The sequence below is a fragment of the Rhipicephalus microplus genome, chromosome 5 (assembly GCF_043290135.1).
Source record: "Rhipicephalus microplus isolate Deutch F79 chromosome 5, USDA_Rmic, whole genome shotgun sequence".
Taxonomy (NCBI): Eukaryota; Metazoa; Arthropoda; class Arachnida; order Ixodida; family Ixodidae; genus Rhipicephalus; species Rhipicephalus microplus.
Window position 1 is genome coordinate 142,300,265 of NC_134704.1, and position 20,382 is coordinate 142,320,646.

A 20,382-nucleotide genomic window follows, 5' to 3' on the forward strand; every position below is an offset into this window, starting at 1 on the left:
TTTAGAGAATACTTTGACAAATGACAACGTCCAGAAGGCTTGCATTTAGGTTTCAGTTCTAATATTATGACAGATGTATGTGACTTCATGAACAGTTGGGTGTCCTTTTAGAGAATACTTTGACTAAAGACAACGCCCAGAAGTTTTCCATACAGAGGTCAGTTGCAATATTACGACTGATATCTGTCACATCATGAAGTGTCAGGCACACTTAGTTGCATTAGAGCACATTTCGACTATGGAAAATGCCCGAAGGCATTCTACGCAGTATTTGGTTCCTATCTTATGGCCAATATCAGTTGTATCAATAAGAACCAGGTGTGCTTTGTTGCATTAGAGGATATTTCGAACACACACATCAGCCGAAAGCCTGCTACTCTGGCCTCAATTGTGGTCTTATGACTGACTTAAATCTGTCAGATCATGAAGTTGCAGGCGTGATTACGAAGTTGACTGATATAAAATATGTTGTGTAAATATACTGAAGCTACCAGCATATGCAAGATATTGTTGGTAACTTTGGTAGTGCAGGTATAGAAACCCGGTGGTTTGTAAACCTGATCAGGAAGGCAGCCACGCCTCATTCACAGCAGAGAGGAGGGGGGGGAGAGCTCAATGTCAACTCCATATATTAACATAATAGGGAGGGGGTGCTAAATCAGCCCTGGGGATGGGCACTGGGACAAACTTTTGCCCCCCCCCCCCGTCCTTAAGGAAACCCCTGCACACGCCTATGATAGACGTACAGTATGCTAGACGCGAATCTTCATTCGCGGGAGCGGCGCACGCACCGATGTTGATTTCTGGTGCATACCGCTGTAGTTACTTTGGGCACTGAAATGTCAATTACTTCTAAAATAGTCTGAACTGTGGTGGTTGAAGCACTATCGACTTGTTAACGTGTTTTCATATCCTCTAAAACATACATTCCCGCTCCAGTTGCAAACGTGCCGTTCTGTGCTGAATTTGGACAGTTCTAAGTCAAAAGATCAAGCAACATTGTGCATCGGCCTTGGACGCGTGGGCGTCAACGCGGTCGACGCGTGCCAGTGGTTGCGCGCCCTTTTCCTCCACAAGCGCGACTAGACGCTTTTGACGCGTAGGCGCGTGCATACGCGTGCCAGTGGTTGGCACTTAATAGTCGAGGAATCTTACCCTCACCTACTCGTTTTGGTTTGCCACAAGTTAAGGCGGTGAGCACGAGAGCACCCAGACGTAGGCTGATAGATAGATAGATAGATAGATAGATAGATAGATAGATAGATAGATAGATAGATAGATAGATAGATAGATAGATAGATAGATAGATAGATAGATAGATAGATAGATGGATAGATAGATAGATAGATAGATAGATAGATAGATAGATAGATAGATAGATAGATAGATAGATAGATAGATAGATAGATAGATAGATAGATAGATAGATAGATAGATAGATAGATAGATAGATAGATAGATAGATAGATAGATAGATAGATAGATAGATAGATAGATAGATAGATGCTGAAGTGCTTGTAGTCACATTCAAAAACCAAAACATTTTGGGATATACTTGTCATGCTGCTTCATCAGCTGCTGTATGTTTTACAGCGAAAGCTCTAATAAGATCACAACAGCGATAGCGTGCGCCGTAGTAGTCCGCCGCTGATGCCGCCGCCGCTGGTGTCCTTAGCCACTATCGTACGAAGTAAGAAAAAACGAAGTAAGCACAAAACACGAATGGCACAACGGGATTGGAACCTAGGTCACCTGGGTCACCCGTGTACCAGCCCAGCAATCTACCACTGAGTCACGCTGGTCCTTGCAGCTTGTTTGCGAACTGACCCTATAGGCAGCATTTTTGCCAGGAAAGAAATCTCGTTAATGTGAGTAATAAATCGTTTTAAAACAGCAAAGAAACAAAAAGCCGTCATGCAATGATAGTTGGTTAACGAGTGGGTCGTCGAATGTTCCTACTCATTAAAAAATACTGAGCCATGATTCTTCATCGTCACCAGCCACAGCATCAAAAAGTGAACAAAATTTATTGCACGTGCGTTGCGGGCCCCACGTTTCTCTAAAAAATCGGGAACAATGGCATGGTGAATTCTTTTCTCCTACACAAAACTTTTGATGATGATTTGTGGTGTCGTAGGTACCCTGCATGTGTTCTGGTAGCAGTAACCCAATGCATGTTTTAAGGAAAGCCTCTAAAAAGGTCACTCTTTCAGCTGACATTGGGACCATGTTACTCGATCGGCGGAGGCCCGGTGGTTTTTAATATCCTGGTATCTACTGGCCACCATCAGGCGAGGAATTCGAAGTGTGCAAACGCGATGTGGACATCTAAAACGTGATTTTTAATAAGCGCAATTGTTGACGCAGAAGAAGCCCTGCGAGCCTTCCGGACCGCTCTTTCAGCAATCAAAATTGACTTAATGTTTGCCTTTATTGTCCCTTGAAATATAAAAAATAAAGGTCCAACTGCGCTGCGTTGTAGCACTCCAGTGTTAGGATTGTCATAAAGTTGCCAAGAAATAGCTGATGTGAACAAAATTCTTCCTGGGGAAAAATCTATTACTCGTGCAATTCAATGTGGTCATCGTTAACATAAGAGATTCTAGGAAACAACAACCTAAAACATTAAAAACATTCCAATATCTTTGAAAAATCTCAAAGCATTACATCATCTTCAGAACTGGCGTATGTAAGCTCTTGTATGTTGCCTTCACGTCACGGTGTTCACGTCACAGTATAGTACAGCGGCATTCAATAGAGTTGAAGACATTGCTCTGTATGACCTGCTCAGGTAGCCTACAGTAGTGCTTGTGAAAGATGCTAACACTGGTCGACGCATGACACAAGATCGCTTTTTGTATTGTGCCTTTATCGAGACACTTATCCCGACCACTATATCTTGAGGGTGTCAGTGAAACAACCGAATAAAGTTGTGTCCGCAATAAACGTGGGTTAACTTGGCTAGGCCCAGTCCAGGAACGGTCTGGTTTAACCTGACGCAACCCGAGACTGACCGCCCTCGCGCAGGCCCGCAGGACGGCTAGGATTTCAGAGGTGAGGTCCTGGGCCTTAATCGGTTTGTCCATTTCCTCTTGGCGGAAAGGAAAAATTTTCTGCCGTTAACAGCGCGGATGACGATAAGTATATCCAGCTTCCCGGAACTACGAGCGTAGCGTCGCGAGCGGGCATATCCTCGCAGCAAGGAAGGATGCAGTAGCTGTCTGGACATTGATAGCGAGCATCCTGCGCAGCGAGAGTGATGCTGCAGCATTCTCTTGAAGGAAGGTTGCATGGCATTCTGCAAAGCTGGAGCTGTGTAGAAGGTCTGACTTGAAAGGAGATAACAAACCATCTGCTCTACGATCGGTTTCTCAGTCGCAACAATGTCGGCGGTGAATGGGCTTCGGTTCCTGACTTTCCTCCAGCTCTGCTTTTTGCCTGCACTGGCACAGACTTCGACGGAGAAAAACGATGTCAAGACAGAAAACACCGACGCATTCGAGGTACGGCGAGTCTTTTGTATCACTTATAGCAAAGCTCTGCTAAATCTTTCTCTCCTTTCTTTTTTTTTGTCACAAGTGGAAACTCTAGAAATAAGCAGGCAACACGTGGAATTGTGTTGCGTTACAGGCTGTGATAAGTCGGTTATGCGTGACAGGCTATAGCCTTGTGTACTTTCTCATTACCACAACCATCGTATGTAAATGCAGTTTAATGGCCTCGGAGATAGTGTTATGGGCAATATTTATATTATGAGAATATTCATTTGACGACTAGTTTGTTGAATACCGTTTACTAGCACACAAGCCTCACTGTCCATTATGTGCTAGCCATAACGGCACTAGAATATCGAAGTTTTTCCGTTCATAATCTAATTTACAACGCCCACAATTTATGAAAAAGCTTATGGCTTTCTAAAAACAATAAGGAAATGTTTTTCCTAAAATTTAAACCAAAAATACACGACTTTCTTTTCATATTTCAACAGAGTATGTCTGTTATACATCTACATACGGGAGCTTTTATTAGTAATGACTTATAGAACTTTTCAAATGTTCGTTGTCATTTCAGTTGAAGCAAACAGTTATGCAGAATGCATGTAAGTTTGATTTCGCGTCTGCATAATATAGCCTAAATACGTCGTTTTGGGTCTAAATAGAATTGTTTTTGTTAACGCTAACGCTAAAGTAGCAAGTCCTGAGACCACACTACTATTCGTTGATCACGCGAGCCTATTTCTCTCTGTCACGATATTGACGCCCTAATAAAGACAACTCGTACTATCTTTGTGATCTGCCTTGTCAGTCTAGTAGTAATTGATTGGGCTGCATTGAACACAACTTCAGTTCATCATGAATGCTGCGAATATTGTATTCTTCAACAAGTAATACTTGATCACGCAAATGCATAGTAAAAAAGTGCCACTTTTAAGATATATAAACTGGATACATTAAAGTGAGAAAGTTACAAAATTATTGTAATCTTATGCCGATGTCTTATGATGACATCAGTTATTTAGAAACAAATAGGACACAGATAAAGCATTCCTAGTTTAAATTTATTTTATCTATTGTACACTTGTGTCATACACTACCAAAACATATCCTCATTTTCTTCTTCAACTTCAGAAGTGTAGCACTTCGACTCACAGCGAGTTATCTCGTTGAAAGGATGTATGTTTCCGCAAGCGCCTACGTAAAAGTTCTGCAATGAAAAGCTAAATACGCCCGCTGTAGCAGTAGGTCAGAGACGGTAAGAGTACTGGTGGCAGAAGACTAGAGATAAAGGACGAAGATGAAGACTGGGTATGGCGTAGATATTGTGCAATAGGTTGCGGGGAACAGGGCGGTGAATCTATATTTTTATTTTAGTGTCATCGATTTATTTGAAGTAGACAAAGCAGTAGGCCAACATAAGGAGAGGTCTTTTTTTTTCTCTGTCGCATATAGTAGCACACATGTTTCCAATTTGTTATAGGAGCGACCCTCATATCATCTGGCCATTCAATGCGTCTTTTGTTTGCTCCACTGCACAGTCATTTTACAAATAAGCACATTTACAATAACTAATCTTTTCTTGTTAAATTCAGGTTGATGTAATACTTTTCCTTCATTTCCTAAAATTGATAAGCCTATTTAGGTCATACCTCACTACCTGAACGTGATAAAAGTGACGCAGGTACCATTAGCCAGAAGAGTGGCGAGTACAAGAGACTGGGAGCAAACATTATTTTATGTAGTCGTTAATTCATGTATTGCCACCACTTTGACACAATTTCCTGCAGCGGTAGTCTTTAACCTTATAGAATACGCTCCTTGACTTGAACTTCGTATGCAACCACCTTCAATGCAGCGCGTTTCAAGCGCGTTTGTGTGTTTTTGCTACCTTGGTGTGCACTGCCTGAAGCAGCGTGTTTGACTTGTGCTGCATCGAAGGCGGCAGCAAGTCAAGTTCAAAACAAGGAGCATTCGTGATGACTGCAGCAAGTTATTACAAGATGTCTTTCTCACGTCTTCCTTAGAGGTCCTTTCTCGAAAGAAAAAAAGTTCCGGCAATGCTTGGACTGTACAAAACGAATAAGAGCGTGTTGTTGTAAACTCGAATACAAGCTGAATAAAGCGAGAAAAACTTATTCTTCTATTTCAAATCATCTAGCGTACAATATTAACTCCCACTCAGTGCTTAGCAAGATAGGCGAAATCTAATCTTTGCCGCTACAGTGGATCTTTGGGTATGTATATTCAGCATAGTGGACCCAGCAACTTTGTTTGTGTTCGAATCTGTTCGCGATACTTGTCTTGAATCAACTCGGTGAGCCACGGGACGGCTTTCTGCTCTCCCATAGTAGAGTACAAAGTACTCTAAATCGTTAACCACTTTTTCTAAACACATGAAACCTTTCGCTTTGCCCGACCCGGGCGTAATTTTTGTCATTGGTGCCTCATCAGGTGTGAAGCCCAAGGGACGGCTTTCAGCTCTCTCATAGTAGAGATCCCAGTACTCTAAATTGCTAACTACTTTTCTAAACACACCATAAAGTTATATTGTGTGTTTAACGCTTCATTTTTATGGTGGGTGATGTCGGTACGACTAATTTTTGTCGACAAGGTCACATCCACTGAGGCCCATGGGACAGCTTTATGCTTTCCCATAGTAGAGTACCAAGTACTCAAAATTGCTAACCACTTTTTCTAAACAACGCTATTTCCTTTCCAGTCAGTCCATTTGACCTCTTGTCTCCTGATGTATTGACCCTTTTCATTCCGCTTATCAACCTGATAGAAATAAAAAAAGCTAGTTTCACATACAATTTGGTGTCTGTAATAGCATCGGTGTCGGCTTCCGCCTCTTTAGCTATAAGCGAAAGATGAGCTTCTCTCCATAACCCTAAAACCAAGAAAGGTTCTAAAAGATTCAATAAAATGAGTATAAATACATTTCGGTCAAATAAGAACCTAACTCAGGAAAGCAAAAATCAGGTGTTCTACTACCAAGCCATGACATTGCTAGAAATTCATTTGGGGAAAAATACTGTATGAATTTTATGTAGTGAGAGGAATCTCCTTCACGCATATATTATTACTTGGTAGAAGTGCGGACTCGCGCGAGGTGTCGAAACACGTAAGGTTTTCAGCCAGTGCGACAATTAAATGCCCACTCATCACAAAAATACCAAGAAACTTCAATTACCACATGCAGCAAATATATCAACACAGTCACCACCTGCACAGGCTCATGTGTGGCCTTATTAAAGTGTAGTGAGCCCTTCGCCCAATCGCAAAAACAAAAATGACGGCTTCGCGCACATTGCGCAACTATACTTGAAACAGGTATTCTAGGATAGTTTGAAATGGCCATTTTTACGAGCACAGTCATTAATTTCCTTACTGTCGAGCCCTCATGCGACGCTAGCAGTTAAGACGATGTTGTCGAGGCCCAAATATGCTGTCGTGTTCTACTATTCAACGTGAAGCTCATGCATGCACCGCGTTTTACGGGCGAAGCTCCTGAAGGCATGGATTTGTCCATCCGTAGTATGTATGTTTGCTTGTTTGTTTGTCCCTTTTATCCTGGCGCAACTCACTATGGGGGATCGGCCATGAAACGAAAGGTGTCTTGCTATTGAAAAGAAAATAATTATAATGTCGCAATGTTAAGTCTTTAATGAATATGCTTCATTTTGATAATTTTTTAACGATGAACTTAGCATTTTGTTCTTCTCGTCTTCCGAAGATAATCGCAAACGGCTTCGCAAACACTCCTGCGGCTAAAACCCGGAACGGTAGCCCCCAAGGAAATAAGAACCGTAAAGGATAAATTTAATCTCGACCTTCGAAGTGGTTCGTCTAGTAGTTTTTTCCTCTGATTGGTGAATAATCTGCACGTTAGAAAGAAATGATCAAGAAATTCACACTCATTGCCATGGAGGCATGATTGTGACTGTACCAGACCAGACGTGTGTAGGTAAAAGTTCAGTGGGGGGACTCAGCATCGTATTTTGGTAAGTGCGATCTTGTTCCTTCCGGAGGAGCATCATCGATTCTTCCAACTATAAATGAGCTGACGGAACTCAGAAACAGACAACGCAGACTTTGCGAAGTTGTCCAATACGGCAAATTTTTCCAAACGTGCCGCAGTTACAAACGCCAACGTCGGCAAAATAGACATTATCGAACCATTACATGATTAAAGTGCGAGTGCATCCACTTGCTCATTTAGAGGAATACTTTTGTGCCTTGGTACCCATAACAAGCGAGTAATGCGTATATGTCTTTCAATGATGGGATGGAATATTTTAAAGAAATTGAAAACTTTGGTGCACTTAAAGAGGAGCCGAGGGATAGGCTGTCTGTCAGAATGATGGCTTCTGAAATTGATAGGGGTAATTTCCGTAGAGCTAATATAATGGCAAGTAATGCCGCATGATAAATTAGAGTAAAGTCGGGTAAGCGAATTGAAAAAGACCAATCTAAATATAATATTGCGATTCCCGCCCCTCCTTTTTTTTTACAAACTGAAGCGTCAGTTGCTATCACTGCAGCCATTTCTAATCTAAATAAATTGTCCTCCAAAATACAATTTAAGTATCTACTGGGTAAATGTTCGCAATTCTTGGAAAATATGTCATCAAATTCTGTTCGACTAGTTTGTACATATCTGCTTATGATTAGCATCTCACGGAGCTGCACTTGTAATGTCTTCAATTGTGTCTGTGCGAAAATGACTTGGGGACACTGTAACCTTGGCCACAGATTGCCGAAAAATTGTGTTGGATGATTAAGAAGAATATATTGCAATCTCCTCAATGGCGATGCATAGATATTTAGAAATGTCCGCATGGTTAGGATGTTAAACCAAGTACGAAGAGAAGGCAGGTGTGCTTCTTTGTATAAAATTGTATTTGATACAATATTTAGAAGTCCAAGACATAATCGTAATGATTCGCGTTTTAAAAGAACCAGTGGTCGTAGTTTGTATGCAGGTGCACCAGAAAACAAGACGCAGCTGAACTCTAATATTGGGTGAATATGCATGCACTAAATCATGATGAAAACATCACGACATAAACCTGAACGTTTGTTGCTGAGTCTACGAAGCATCCCCAACGCACGTGTTCCTTTGGCAGCCATATTTTCTATATGTGGACACCAATTAGGTTTTTCAGTATAAGTGATCAGTAAATACTTCACAAATTCTACCTGCGAGATAACATCTTGCCGGTAATGCAAAGCGATATGGACCGGAACACTCAGAGGAAAAACTACCATCGCACTTTCTTTGACATTCAGCGATAAATTTATTTTTTTGTCTAAACACGTTTCTAGAGCGTTCATATACGTCTGCAGACTACGATAAAGTGAATGTATACCTGCAGCTGTAGCAAAAAACGAAATATCATCAGCATATACATACACTTGTACGTCAATCTGCACAGGAATAGTGCATAGTAATATATTAAATAGTAGTGGCGATAACACTGATTCTTGTGGGAGACCTCTAGTTTGTTTGAGCCTTAGAGACGACAAACCAGATGGAGAACAGTGAAATTCCCTGTCGTTTAAAAAGAAATCTAGTATTGTGGTAGACCACAATACTAGAAGTATTGTGGCAGACCTGCATTTTTAAGTGAATATATTAGTTTTGAACGTTACAAGCTGTCATAAGTTCTTGTGCTCTCAAGGGTTACTAAGGTGGCCTATTGTTTCTTATATTTCTACTTTCTAAATTAACATGGGCACACCAAATTCAGCAACCACGCTTGAAGCCAATTTAGCATGGTCTCCAGACCATGTTTTCAATAAATCATTAATCTATACTAGTGTGTAAGTGTAATGTCTAATGTATCTATCATAATGTACGTGACCACCTATAGTTCTACCTTTCCCAACTGCCCACTATGTTCTTGCAAAGATCCCTCTACACCCCATCACCAATCCACCACTTCACCGACCATAAAGTTATTACTGTTGAGAAGTAGTCAATACGAATGCAAGATGGTCGTTTACTTGTATCCAGGTGCGCGTTAAAAAGTCATCGGATGTCCCACTGTGTCCATCCCTTGCTTGTATGTGACCACCTATAGTTCCACCTTTGCCAACTGCCCACTGCTTCGTCCTTGCAAACATCCCACTACGCCCCATAACTGATCTATCACTTCAATGACCATAAATAAAATACTACTGAGAAGTAGCCAATATCAAATGCAAGATGGTCATGTATGTACTTGTATCCAGGTGCGCGTTAAAGAACCATAGATTGTCCCAATGTGTCCATCTCTTGTTTGTACGTGACTGCCTATAGTTTAACCTTTGCAACCTGCCCACTACTTCGTCCTTGAAAACATCCCACTATGCCCCATCATCGATCCACAACTTCCCCGACCATAAAGCCGTTTTTATGAAGGGGGAACGGAAGCGACGTATAGCTACCACTTAGGAATAATAAAATTTCATGTATAAATATATACAGTGTTTGTCACGTCTTTGATGATGTAGTGGGCGATATTCGCGGATGGTTCACGGTTTAGCAATGAAACCCTCTAGTGCTTCGCCCTACTCATCATCATACACTCCATGGATATGCTGCGATTTATTTTTTTCTATTGTCCCCATCAGTTTTCGGGGTGTTTTAATTTCCTCGTGTGCTTTTTAGCGTTGCTGCAATTCCCTTTCTTCCAAAACAAAACAAAAAACATATGGCAGCACTGTAGCACTGTAACCTTGACAAAGAGGCTTCGTTTATAAGCATTTATGCATTTGAAATGTAGGACAAGAAACGACAGCGTTGAATTAAATACCCCACGACATATTGTATAAGATGGCATCGAGTAGACATTTGTCATTTTTGTGAGGTCTCCTTGTACAGTGCATCAGTAAGTGCACGGACTCCCGAACGCAGCGAGCAATTCAGTTGGAAGTATTTATTCGTTAACAAAGGTTGCTCAACTGTTTTATCAATTTATAAATCTATCTTATTACCCACGTTTTGGTGGTCTCGTAGTCACCTCCTTCACTTGGCATTGACTAGAACTCGGATGTGAGGAATTTAGGGTATGAAGAACATTACTGTCTGGTCATGTTATGAATAACGTGAAAATATTGTTGTGTACGCCCTGAAACCCTATCCTCGAGTTACGTGCGTTTCGTATAACACGGGTCATTGTGTGGGTATGAGCCCCAGGTTATTCGCAGTTTATTGCGACCCAGGAATGGCGAGAACAGACATTTAACGGATTGTGCTTGACGAAGGCAAATTATTGAAATTGCAATCCCCGCAGGGATGAGACACAGGCATTCTGCGTGGCAGTATTTTACCGCAATGCCACGTCACCTGCTCTGTAAAGATATTCTGTGCAGGCGTCAAATCAGTGCAACATCATCTTTGGTTACACTGCTGGCTACTAAATTTATAAAAAGTCAATAAACATTCCATATGTACGCTCATTACACAAGCATCATATAGGGTTAACGTCAGTTCTATGCGCAATGTTGGCTCCGTCTTCATAAAATTATTCATAAACTCCTGTGACTCAGTAAGCTACATACGAACGTTGCTCGACCTCAGAGAATCATGCCAATGAACGCTACGCATGATATTCGAAAATTTGCACCATAACGTGCACTTCGCTTTCATAAAACGGACTACTGAGCTTTTTAATGTAAGGGCTGAGTTTAAGTCCTATTGTAATCTCACCTTTAAACAGCAGGTAGCTTATGTGCCTGGTACACAGTTTTTCCATTTTCAAAATCATGACTTTTAACACAAGGCTTGGCTCAAAGTAACCAAGAAAAGTTCAGTACAGGCAGAGACTAGCTGAGGGCTTCCTATACAAGAGATTCTAATTATTCTAATGGTATGCCAAATTTTCGTAGAGGTCATTGATACTTCACATTTACAATAAAACACAGGGTACGGGCATGCAGGACAAATTTACTGGTGTGTTTGATAATAAAAGGACTCAATGAAGAATGAAGGAATATACAGACAATAAAGGGGAACAAAGAAGGGCAGTAAAGGGGAAAATAAATGTGCGGATAATAAGCATGATAAAGTGCTCGTTATCGACTGTATGTTCGTCACGACACGAAGTGCTCGCAATAAACAAGACGAGCTTTAGGGTATTGTCATGCTAGCACACCAGAGCAGTATTCATTGCTGATTCGGTTACGGTGCAATTCAAGAGGAACTTCACACATGTGTTTGAACAAAGTGTCCTATTGTAGGCTGCAATTATACTAAAATGGTTTAAATTTTCCTTTTCTGCGCGTTTTCTGAAGACAAATGCATCACCCAACACTTGCAGATTCTTGCTTCCATTCCTTACGCCGAGGCCGTCAAAGACACGAACACAAACCCCTTGTTCAAGTGCCTGACAGCGAGACGGATCGTGTTCGACTCCATCAGTCCGTCAGCTACGTACGAGTGGTCACTGAACGCCGGCGACGGACAACCGAGGTAAGAGTTGCCCACGTTTTGGCCGCAATATACGGTCAGTGTAAAGTATAAGGAGACAGGGGATGATGCGGCACCACATGTGAAAACCACGTATATTTACTTCCAAATAAAATAACTAAAAACCAGTGAGCCGAACGTGGCCAGTTCTTGATTTCTAATAAATATAGGTGACGTGCATCTAAATGTGTTTACAGCGTTAGTTGGACGCTGCAGATGGCACTAGCCCATGGGAAACATAGTAGTGCGAAAACACTGTTTCCCTACTCTCGGGAGCACCGTCTTCAAAATACGCCTGAAACAACAAACTCGTTAAAGGCATAATGTTGAATTGCGAGTTACGTATCTTCCAGTTTTCGACACATTACGCTATCCCAACTTCCACATAAATTTTAATTGAACGTTTCTTTGGTGAATTGAGAAAATTAGTCAAAATGTAAGAATATTCATCAACCTTTAGCGGGCACCAGATAAAAAATTGTAGCGCTACCTTGAACTGCTTCATGAAACTGTTAGTGTGTGTAAGTTACTGTTCAATAACTAAACACAAGAATATTTGAAGAAAGACCTGCATTAAATTCACTCTTAAAAAAGCGTGACAATCGAGTAGGCCAATCGGAAGCTATAGAAGCTCCATCATTCATGTCTCGGTTATGAGGTGTGCATTCTAGATTGTTGATTGGTAAAGTTCATCGCCTGGTACGTACGCTGTCACTGTCTTTAAAGAGCCTTTATAGCCTCGCAAGCATGGGTCGGCAAAAATATTCGACACCACTCACGCTCACTCTGAAAACGCATTTGAACTCCTTTAGACTCCGACTCATCAAAGGTTTCCTCAAGTGGACACACTCACACTCAGGCTTACCAAAATGTTTGTCGAGACGACTCATACTGAAATTCACCAAATTGCACCTCAGTCGTACTGACTCGGACTCATACTGGTGGGTTGACCCATAGTCTGAGTGTGCTTGAGTGAGTCGACTCAAAACTTTGTTAGCATAATGTTACCCTCTTTAACCACGGTTTCAATGCTAGTAGACGCCAATATCTCACACAATCGCAGCTCTGCGATATGCCTTCTGATTTGGCACTTTCGAAAACGAGTTATCAGTGTCTTGAATACAGCCGGGACATTTTTGGCAAATATGCGATCCAGGTGAGATAACTTTGTCAATTACTTCCTGTGAAAGAGTTTGCAGGAAAGATCATGGCACCCCCGCCTCCCTGACTCACGCCCCTGATCAATCATTTTCACGGTGGTGAATGAATGCTACTGTGTTGAGATACGCGAGAAAAAAAAACTTGGGCATGAATTAAAACCGGTGTAAGGCTATTATTCAAGCTGTTATGTGGATAGATTGGACCATATGTCGGCAATAAAGGCACAGCTGACTCAGAGTCACTCAGGATATACATCCTGCACTTAAGGCTCACTCGGACTCACACTTAACTGCATTTTCCTCAGCAGGGCTCAACTGGAATCAAACTCACCCAATTATCATTCATTGCAAACTCAAACTCGGTCACTTGATCCAATCTGTCTCAGTGAATCTCAATGAATCGACTCGTGAGTGAGTTGGCCGACCTATGCCTAGATGAGTAGTTGGCGTTGTAGGTGTGGCCACAACGCAACAGAGCACTAGTAGACTTTAAATCATGGGATAGCTTAAAAGCAGTAGTGAAATAATAGCCTTAAGAGCACACAAGGGTACCCAAAGAGCCTTTACGCTGCAGTGCAGAGGTTTATTCTTAACTCTCTCTTTCTCTCTCTCTCTAACTATATATATATATATATATATATATATATATATATATACGTGTGAATGTCTGTGTGTGTCACCATCATTCATCATCAGCCTGATGACACCCACTGCAGGACAAAACAATTTCTTCTTCCAGTCATCTCAGTCCTGTGCTTGCTGCTGCCACTTCATCCACGCAAACTTCCTAATCTCCTCTGCCCAACTAACTTTCTGCCTTCCCCTAGCTCGTTTGCCTTCTCTGGGAACGCAGACAGTTATCCTTAATGACCGGCAGTTATCCTGCCTACTCGTTATGGGCCCGTCCCTGTCTGTATTCGTTTTCTTTATTTTAACTGCGATATTCTTAGCCTCTGTTTGTACCCGGATTCACTCTGCTATTTTCTCTCTTAAGGTTACACCTATTTCTTTCCTTTCCATCGCTCACTGCGTCATCCTCAATTTAAGCTGTACCCTCTTTGTAAGCCTCCAGCTTTCTGTTCCATAGGTAAGTACCGGCAGGATACGGCTGTTACATAACTTGCTCTTGAGGTATAATGGCAATCTACAAGCCATGATTTGACGATGCTTGCGGAATGTGCTCCATCCCATGATTATTCTTCTAGTTACTTCAATCTCGCAGCTCGGCTTCGCGGTTATTATCTGTGCTAAATAGACATACTTTTTCACAACTTCGAGTGCACTGCTACCAATCTCAAAGCGCTGCCTTCTTCCGAGGCTGTTCATTAACTTCCTTTTCTTCAGATTATATTTAGGACCTACCTTTCACCTCTCCTTGTCTAACTCGGTAATCATGAATTGCAATTCGTCCCCAGAGTTACACAGCGATGCAATATTATCAGCAAAGCACAGATTATGTAAGGTACTCTCCTATAACTCTGATTTATAACTATTCCCATTCTAGGCCTCTTAAAACCTTCTGTAAGCGCGCGGTAAATAGCATTGGGAACATCATATCCCCTTGTCCTACACCCTTCCTTATTGGTGATCTGTCACTTTCTTTATGGAGCACTATGATGGCAGTTGATCCTCTGTAAATTCTACGATGCTTATATGTTTTGTAGATTCCCTAATTCCGTTGTGCCTGCATGATAGCTGATATCTCTCCTGAATCAAATGCCTTCTCGTTATCTATGAAGGCTATTTATAGTGGTTGGGTGTATTCTGAGCATTCCTCTATCCCTTGATTGATAGTATAAATGTCGTTGATGCTTATAAATCCTGCTTGTTTCTTCGTTTGATTGAATTCTAATGTTGCCTCTTAATTTTGTTAGCAATTACATATTTAAATACCACGTATAGGTTAATTAACCTAAGACATATAATTGCCGTCATCTTCGGCTGCTCGGGTGATGTCTTCTTGTTTTGGGGTATAGCGACGTGAATAATTAAGGCAATAATATAACGTATGCACCAGCCCCACCATTTTCACGTGCATACGTAACGGAACACTGCTGGTTAAGCTTTTGAAGATGCAAAACACAGAGGTTAACCGGTCAATATGGCAACACTGAAGCCCCTCCGTAAAACAGTCTATACGATGGAGAGCAAGGTGATTGGCCTGTAATTGTTCAAGTTCTTGTCATTTCCTTTGTTGTAGATTAGGATTATTGTAGCATTCTTCCAAGATTCCGGCACCCTCCCCGTCAGAAGACATTTTGTAAACAGGGTTGCTAGGTTTTCTAAACAATTCTGTCCTGCGTCTTTCAGCAGATCTGATGTTACTCGATCCTCAGCAGCAGCTTTGCCTTTTTGCATTCTCTCCAAGGTTTTTCTGACATCTTCTGTCATTACAAGTGGGATGTTTTCTGGGTTACAGCTAGTCATTACATTATTGTTGTGGTTGTCCTGGCTTCTGTACAGATCTCAGTAAAACTCCTCTGCTATTTGAAGTATCCTATTTATTTTAGAGGTAAATTTGCCTTCCTTGTTCTTGAGTACGCACATCTGGTTTCTGCCTATCTCAAGTTTCCCTACTCCACCTTGATGATTTTTTCGTTCTTTACAGCATGCTCTATTCTCTCCATGCTGTGCCTTCTTACATCGGATACCTTCCGCTTATTATTGAACTTGTACACCTCTGCCAGTTCTATTTTATCTGTTTTGTTTGAGGTATTCATGTTTTGACAATTCCTAATTAGGTTGTTCGTCTTCCAGAACAGCTTGTTAGTGTCCTTCTAACTACCCTACCTCCATCTTCCCCTGCACATTTTGTAACGATGCTCGTCAGATTATGATTCATTGGCTCAACACTAAGGCCGGTTTCCTCGACAAGAGCTGAATATCTGTTCTAACGCGAGATTCTGAATTCATGTGCATTTCCTCTCAGTGCTAGCTAATTGGTGAGTGTGTGTATGTGTCTGTGTGTGTGTGTAATTTAGACTTCACCAGGATCCGTACTCAACAGCATCTTCCCAGAAATTTAGGGGCTATTCTTGATGGTTGATAGTTCCACTTAATTTCGTAGCTATCTGAATTCGCATTTTGCGTCGCTTCAAATGATTCAGAAGCAATGAAATCATTTCTCAGCAATACACTGCTTATAGGTATATTCTTTTGAATTTGTTGAGGAAGCTTGTCCAGGGCAATTCAATGCAACATGGCTCTGCGCCGCTGCCTCTCCCATGGTTATTTGTTTGCCAAAGTGTATAGCCCAAGTCAAAAAAAGTTGGCGGTGTGTTTCAAAAATATGCAGAATTCTTACTTCAATTCACCTAACTTTTGTATTTCATTTTCCAACTGTGACGTCCGCACAAGCAGTCTGATTCCACTTATCTAAATGTTTACAGGAAGCACGCAACGTTTTACTTCACACCAGGTGCTACCCTGGACACTGCCACTGTCGTCATCAACTCAAGTAAGTTTGCCAGTTACTTAGATGGACTGCACATACGGGCTTTTTATGCTTGCGTAGTCTGTGATGCACTTTCATTTCGGTGGTTGTTAATGCACATAGCTTGCTCAAGGATAATCATCATCGTAATACTAGACAAGTATTAGCAAACTCGATATGGTGAAGTTCTGGCAAAGTGTTTGGTAGGTGTCGTTATTCTCTATGGAAAGAAACAAGCACGGGCAGATGAATGATAATCGGAATGATTGACCTTTGTAGAACAATGATTCGCTACTAACGTTCGTGCTGTGAATAAGAAAAGCTGCCATAGTCGACACAGCCGGCCCCCGGCTATTTTCAACGTCTAACATTAAAATTTAGCTGGTTTCAAAGTTATTACATTCTCTGGTAAATTAACAGGATAAATCGATACAAATTAGAAGATTCAAGCTACGATTGACAGGTGTTAATTATTGTTGTTTGCGCGAAGAGCACCGCGGCGACTCCACCGCGCCCTGTCAGCGTTGTGAAAGAGTGCTGGCTTGCCCCAAAAAAAATTCCTGCAGACGTCATACCACGCCAAATATGTGAACGCCTTTGCCTCCACACAAATTATTTGGAAACGAATTGTGTTTTGCTACCGTAAGGCATGCCACCTTGAAGTAGCGGTTGCAGCATCATGTTTCTGTGCTTGAGTCTACATTGAGGCACAGGAGAATCTTTCCGCATATTAGTAGTGCCAATCTGATTTGCATGTGCACTGAACTGACGTCTCTAGCCGGTGTGTAACGTCCCCACATGTTTTATTTATTCATTCAATTCAATGTTACTGAGGGGAACAGCACAAAATGGGACGGAGAAAAATTGAACAAACGACACAAGCGCTGACGAACATCTGTGTGTAAATTTATTAAACCTAGAAATATTTATATAGCTGAAAACAACAACAAAAACCATCAGGTGCACATAAGAACAAAAGGCAAGAAAGAATCTGCCACGAGTCGAAATGTACAAGTTAACTACTCAAAAACATTATCTCTTTTTCCAGAGAGCGAGCAAAGGCTAATTGACGCACATGTTCCCTTTCGTTTTGATATGAAAACCCTCGTTAATTTCACGCCCTGTATTGTTACGATACCTTAAGAGTATCTTGCATTCATGAAAGAGCGGGGCATGTAGCATGTGCTAACTGGCCCTTCAAGAAACCCTTCTGCAATTCAATGTGTTCCTAATAAGAAGGGCTCCTTTGTATTTAAGATATTTTATGACTTGAATGGAATGGAAGCAGACAGTATTGTGAGCACACGGCTGTTTTGTACACGACACTCTCTCGATAATGAGAAGGGTCCATACCCCATACCAATTCGATACATGTTCAGTGTTCAGATACACAAAACCACATCCCCTATTACATTTGGCAGTGAAAGTGATGTCAGTGTTTTCGGAGGCACACCTAATGAACCGCATTTCTTTCCTTATTTATTACTTATTCGCCCGTCCTTAACACTCGTTCACAATTATCGGCTTCCTAACCACTCAAAAAGTGCGTTTTTTCTCACTCCTTTCCTAATGCTAGCAGAATACGACCAGCACAGTCTAAGTATGTCGCCCTTCTTTAGATAAAGAAGTCAGCTACCACGAAGAAAAGTGTAAACTTGAGGGCTCACTTACTCTGCTAGACAAAATACGTATGAGAACTAACAGGCAATAATGCCAAAAAAAGTATATAGGAGACGCTATTAGAAGTAATTGTAGTGTAAACGCGATGAATAAAAGTGTATGCAGTGATAAGTTGCCATCATTGCGAGGGTTTCGTTCTGACCGCCTTGATGCATTGACGTGGTATGCGAAGTACTATAGGTCAACTCCCATATAGTAATATGATCATGCACTACGTGAAGCCAAACAGGTGAAAAAAAAGCGTTCGACACTTGTCGTAATGGCAACAGGTGGCGCTGACTGATACTTTCACGTTTAAATGCACATGTATACCCTATTTTGTGGACCGTGGGTGGGTGGGGGGGATGATTGCTACCGCTCGGTTGTAGGGCATCGGACGCATTATTCGAAAGTCTCAGATTCGGTCCCTGCCCCTGGCAAGTTGTCTTTTCGTCCGCTATTCTTTCTTCCCGTTTACATTACATTATCTCCTAATAACGTCCTGTATACTTTCTGGGCAGCATTATATGTTAGTTCTCATTAACAATAGCCAGCTATGAAGCAGTATACGAACTACGTAGAGTCCAAAAAGAAAACAAAAACAACTGTCAGAAATATTTTCACCTTTTCGAAGATCGTACGTGGCTATGTCGTGTGTCGTTTAACTCGAAAATATTGCTCCGAGCTATGTACTTTGCTTTGACATTTAGCAAAGGAATAGATTTATTCTCAAAACTGCGTAGTCGTACTACAATGTAGCTTAATCATACTTTTCATATATACGCCTGCTATCTCTTCTGAATTAATGGACCAGCATCGATCCACCAAAAGGAAGCGTACTTGTTCATAAACAATGAACTTCTTCGATTTTGGCACAGGCTAGTTATTACAGGCAGTCCCCTACCATTACTCTACAGAACTTTTATTGAGCCACCTCTTTTATCTGATAAAAATGCTTTTTCGCACTGCTGCACGTTTTCAGTGGCCCGCACAGGCCCAACGGAACAATTTCGCTTCAATTATAACCTAAAGACTGTGCATTGCTTTTTCCTTTTGCAGATGACAGCACTACGCAGACTGCAAGATACCCTTACACAGACTACACAACGTGTGGAATCATGACACTTGACTTCGAGGGACATCGTAAGCAGCCTTTATAACACTATGGTGTTAATTGTGTACTACTGAGATTTTTTATAAAATCTGCGAGTGTATACGAGAATTCGTTATTCCAATGCCTTTGCACTGTTAGTACAACGGCCTCAAACTTAATTTTGTTTTATTGGCGTGCAGTATTCTGTTTTTGTTGGACTGCTCTCCCGTGAAGAACTGTCCAGCAAGTCGGTATTGCGAAGGAAAAAAAAAGTGTTTCCGTACAGAAGGGCTCTCAGAACCGGATACCCACCGACAGCAGCTGGAATTAAGAAATGATCAATAGAAAAGAGCTGCAAAAGAACTTCAGTGGTACTCGCAACACGAACGGAAAATGGAAGCACAGTCTTTCCTGGCCGATAGCTATAAAATTTATAAACCGAGAGACGCTGTCATCGAAAAAAAAAAACCTAAAGTGCACCATGCGCACAATTAAGGAACAATGTTTCATTGAATTTATAGACCTGAAGTCTGTGCTGCTAATTAAAAATAAACAGGGCATTTCTGCTTGAGGCGGCGTTTCGACAAATGGACTTGGGAACAGTTCTAGCCTTGAAGAGGACAAATCCGCTTGTCCAAACGTCAGCTCCAACACGCAACCCCTGTTCACAGATTTTTTTTTTTTCAATAGACATTAGGCGCTCTTAGCTGGCTTATTCTGCACTACGTTCGCCGTTCCGCTCAAACACTCAACAGTACGGAAGCGCAATGCGTTTTGTTAATTTTAGGGAAGCGTCTTTCGTTCAAGGCAATCGCGACGCATGAAAGTCAATATATATGATGAAAAGAAAAGTGAAAATTGTACTTATCTTGATGCAAGAAAGCAAACTTTGTTTTAAAACAGTGTGAATTGATTCGCTTTTGCGTTATGGTGTTGCTTGACGCATGAACATATATTTGTTTTTTTCATTTTTGGTCACCTTGACTTGGAGCGGCACTACAATCTCAGCCTTAAAGTCAGCACAAACGCTTTCTAGCTCGCTGCCCCAAGGCAAGCGTTGAGCGTGTTGCCTTGTGGCAAGTGAC

At 41.5% G+C, this 20,382-nt stretch overlaps 1 protein-coding gene across 1 annotated transcript in view; it reads left to right on the plus strand.

Moving 5' to 3' along the window:
* The first annotated feature begins 3,257 nt into the window (after positions 1-3,257).
* Positions 3,258-20,382, plus strand: part of LOC119174219 (uncharacterized) — a 39,211-nt gene continuing 22,086 nt past the window's right edge. Inside the window, exons 1-4 of the mRNA XM_037425041.2 lie at positions 3,258-3,503; positions 11,804-11,955; positions 16,502-16,569; positions 19,264-19,347. Coding sequence (XP_037280938.2) covers positions 3,384-3,503; positions 11,804-11,955; positions 16,502-16,569; positions 19,264-19,347 — 424 coding nt within the window. The 5' untranslated portion in view covers positions 3,258-3,383. The remainder of the gene's footprint in view (positions 3,504-11,803; positions 11,956-16,501; positions 16,570-19,263; positions 19,348-20,382) is intronic.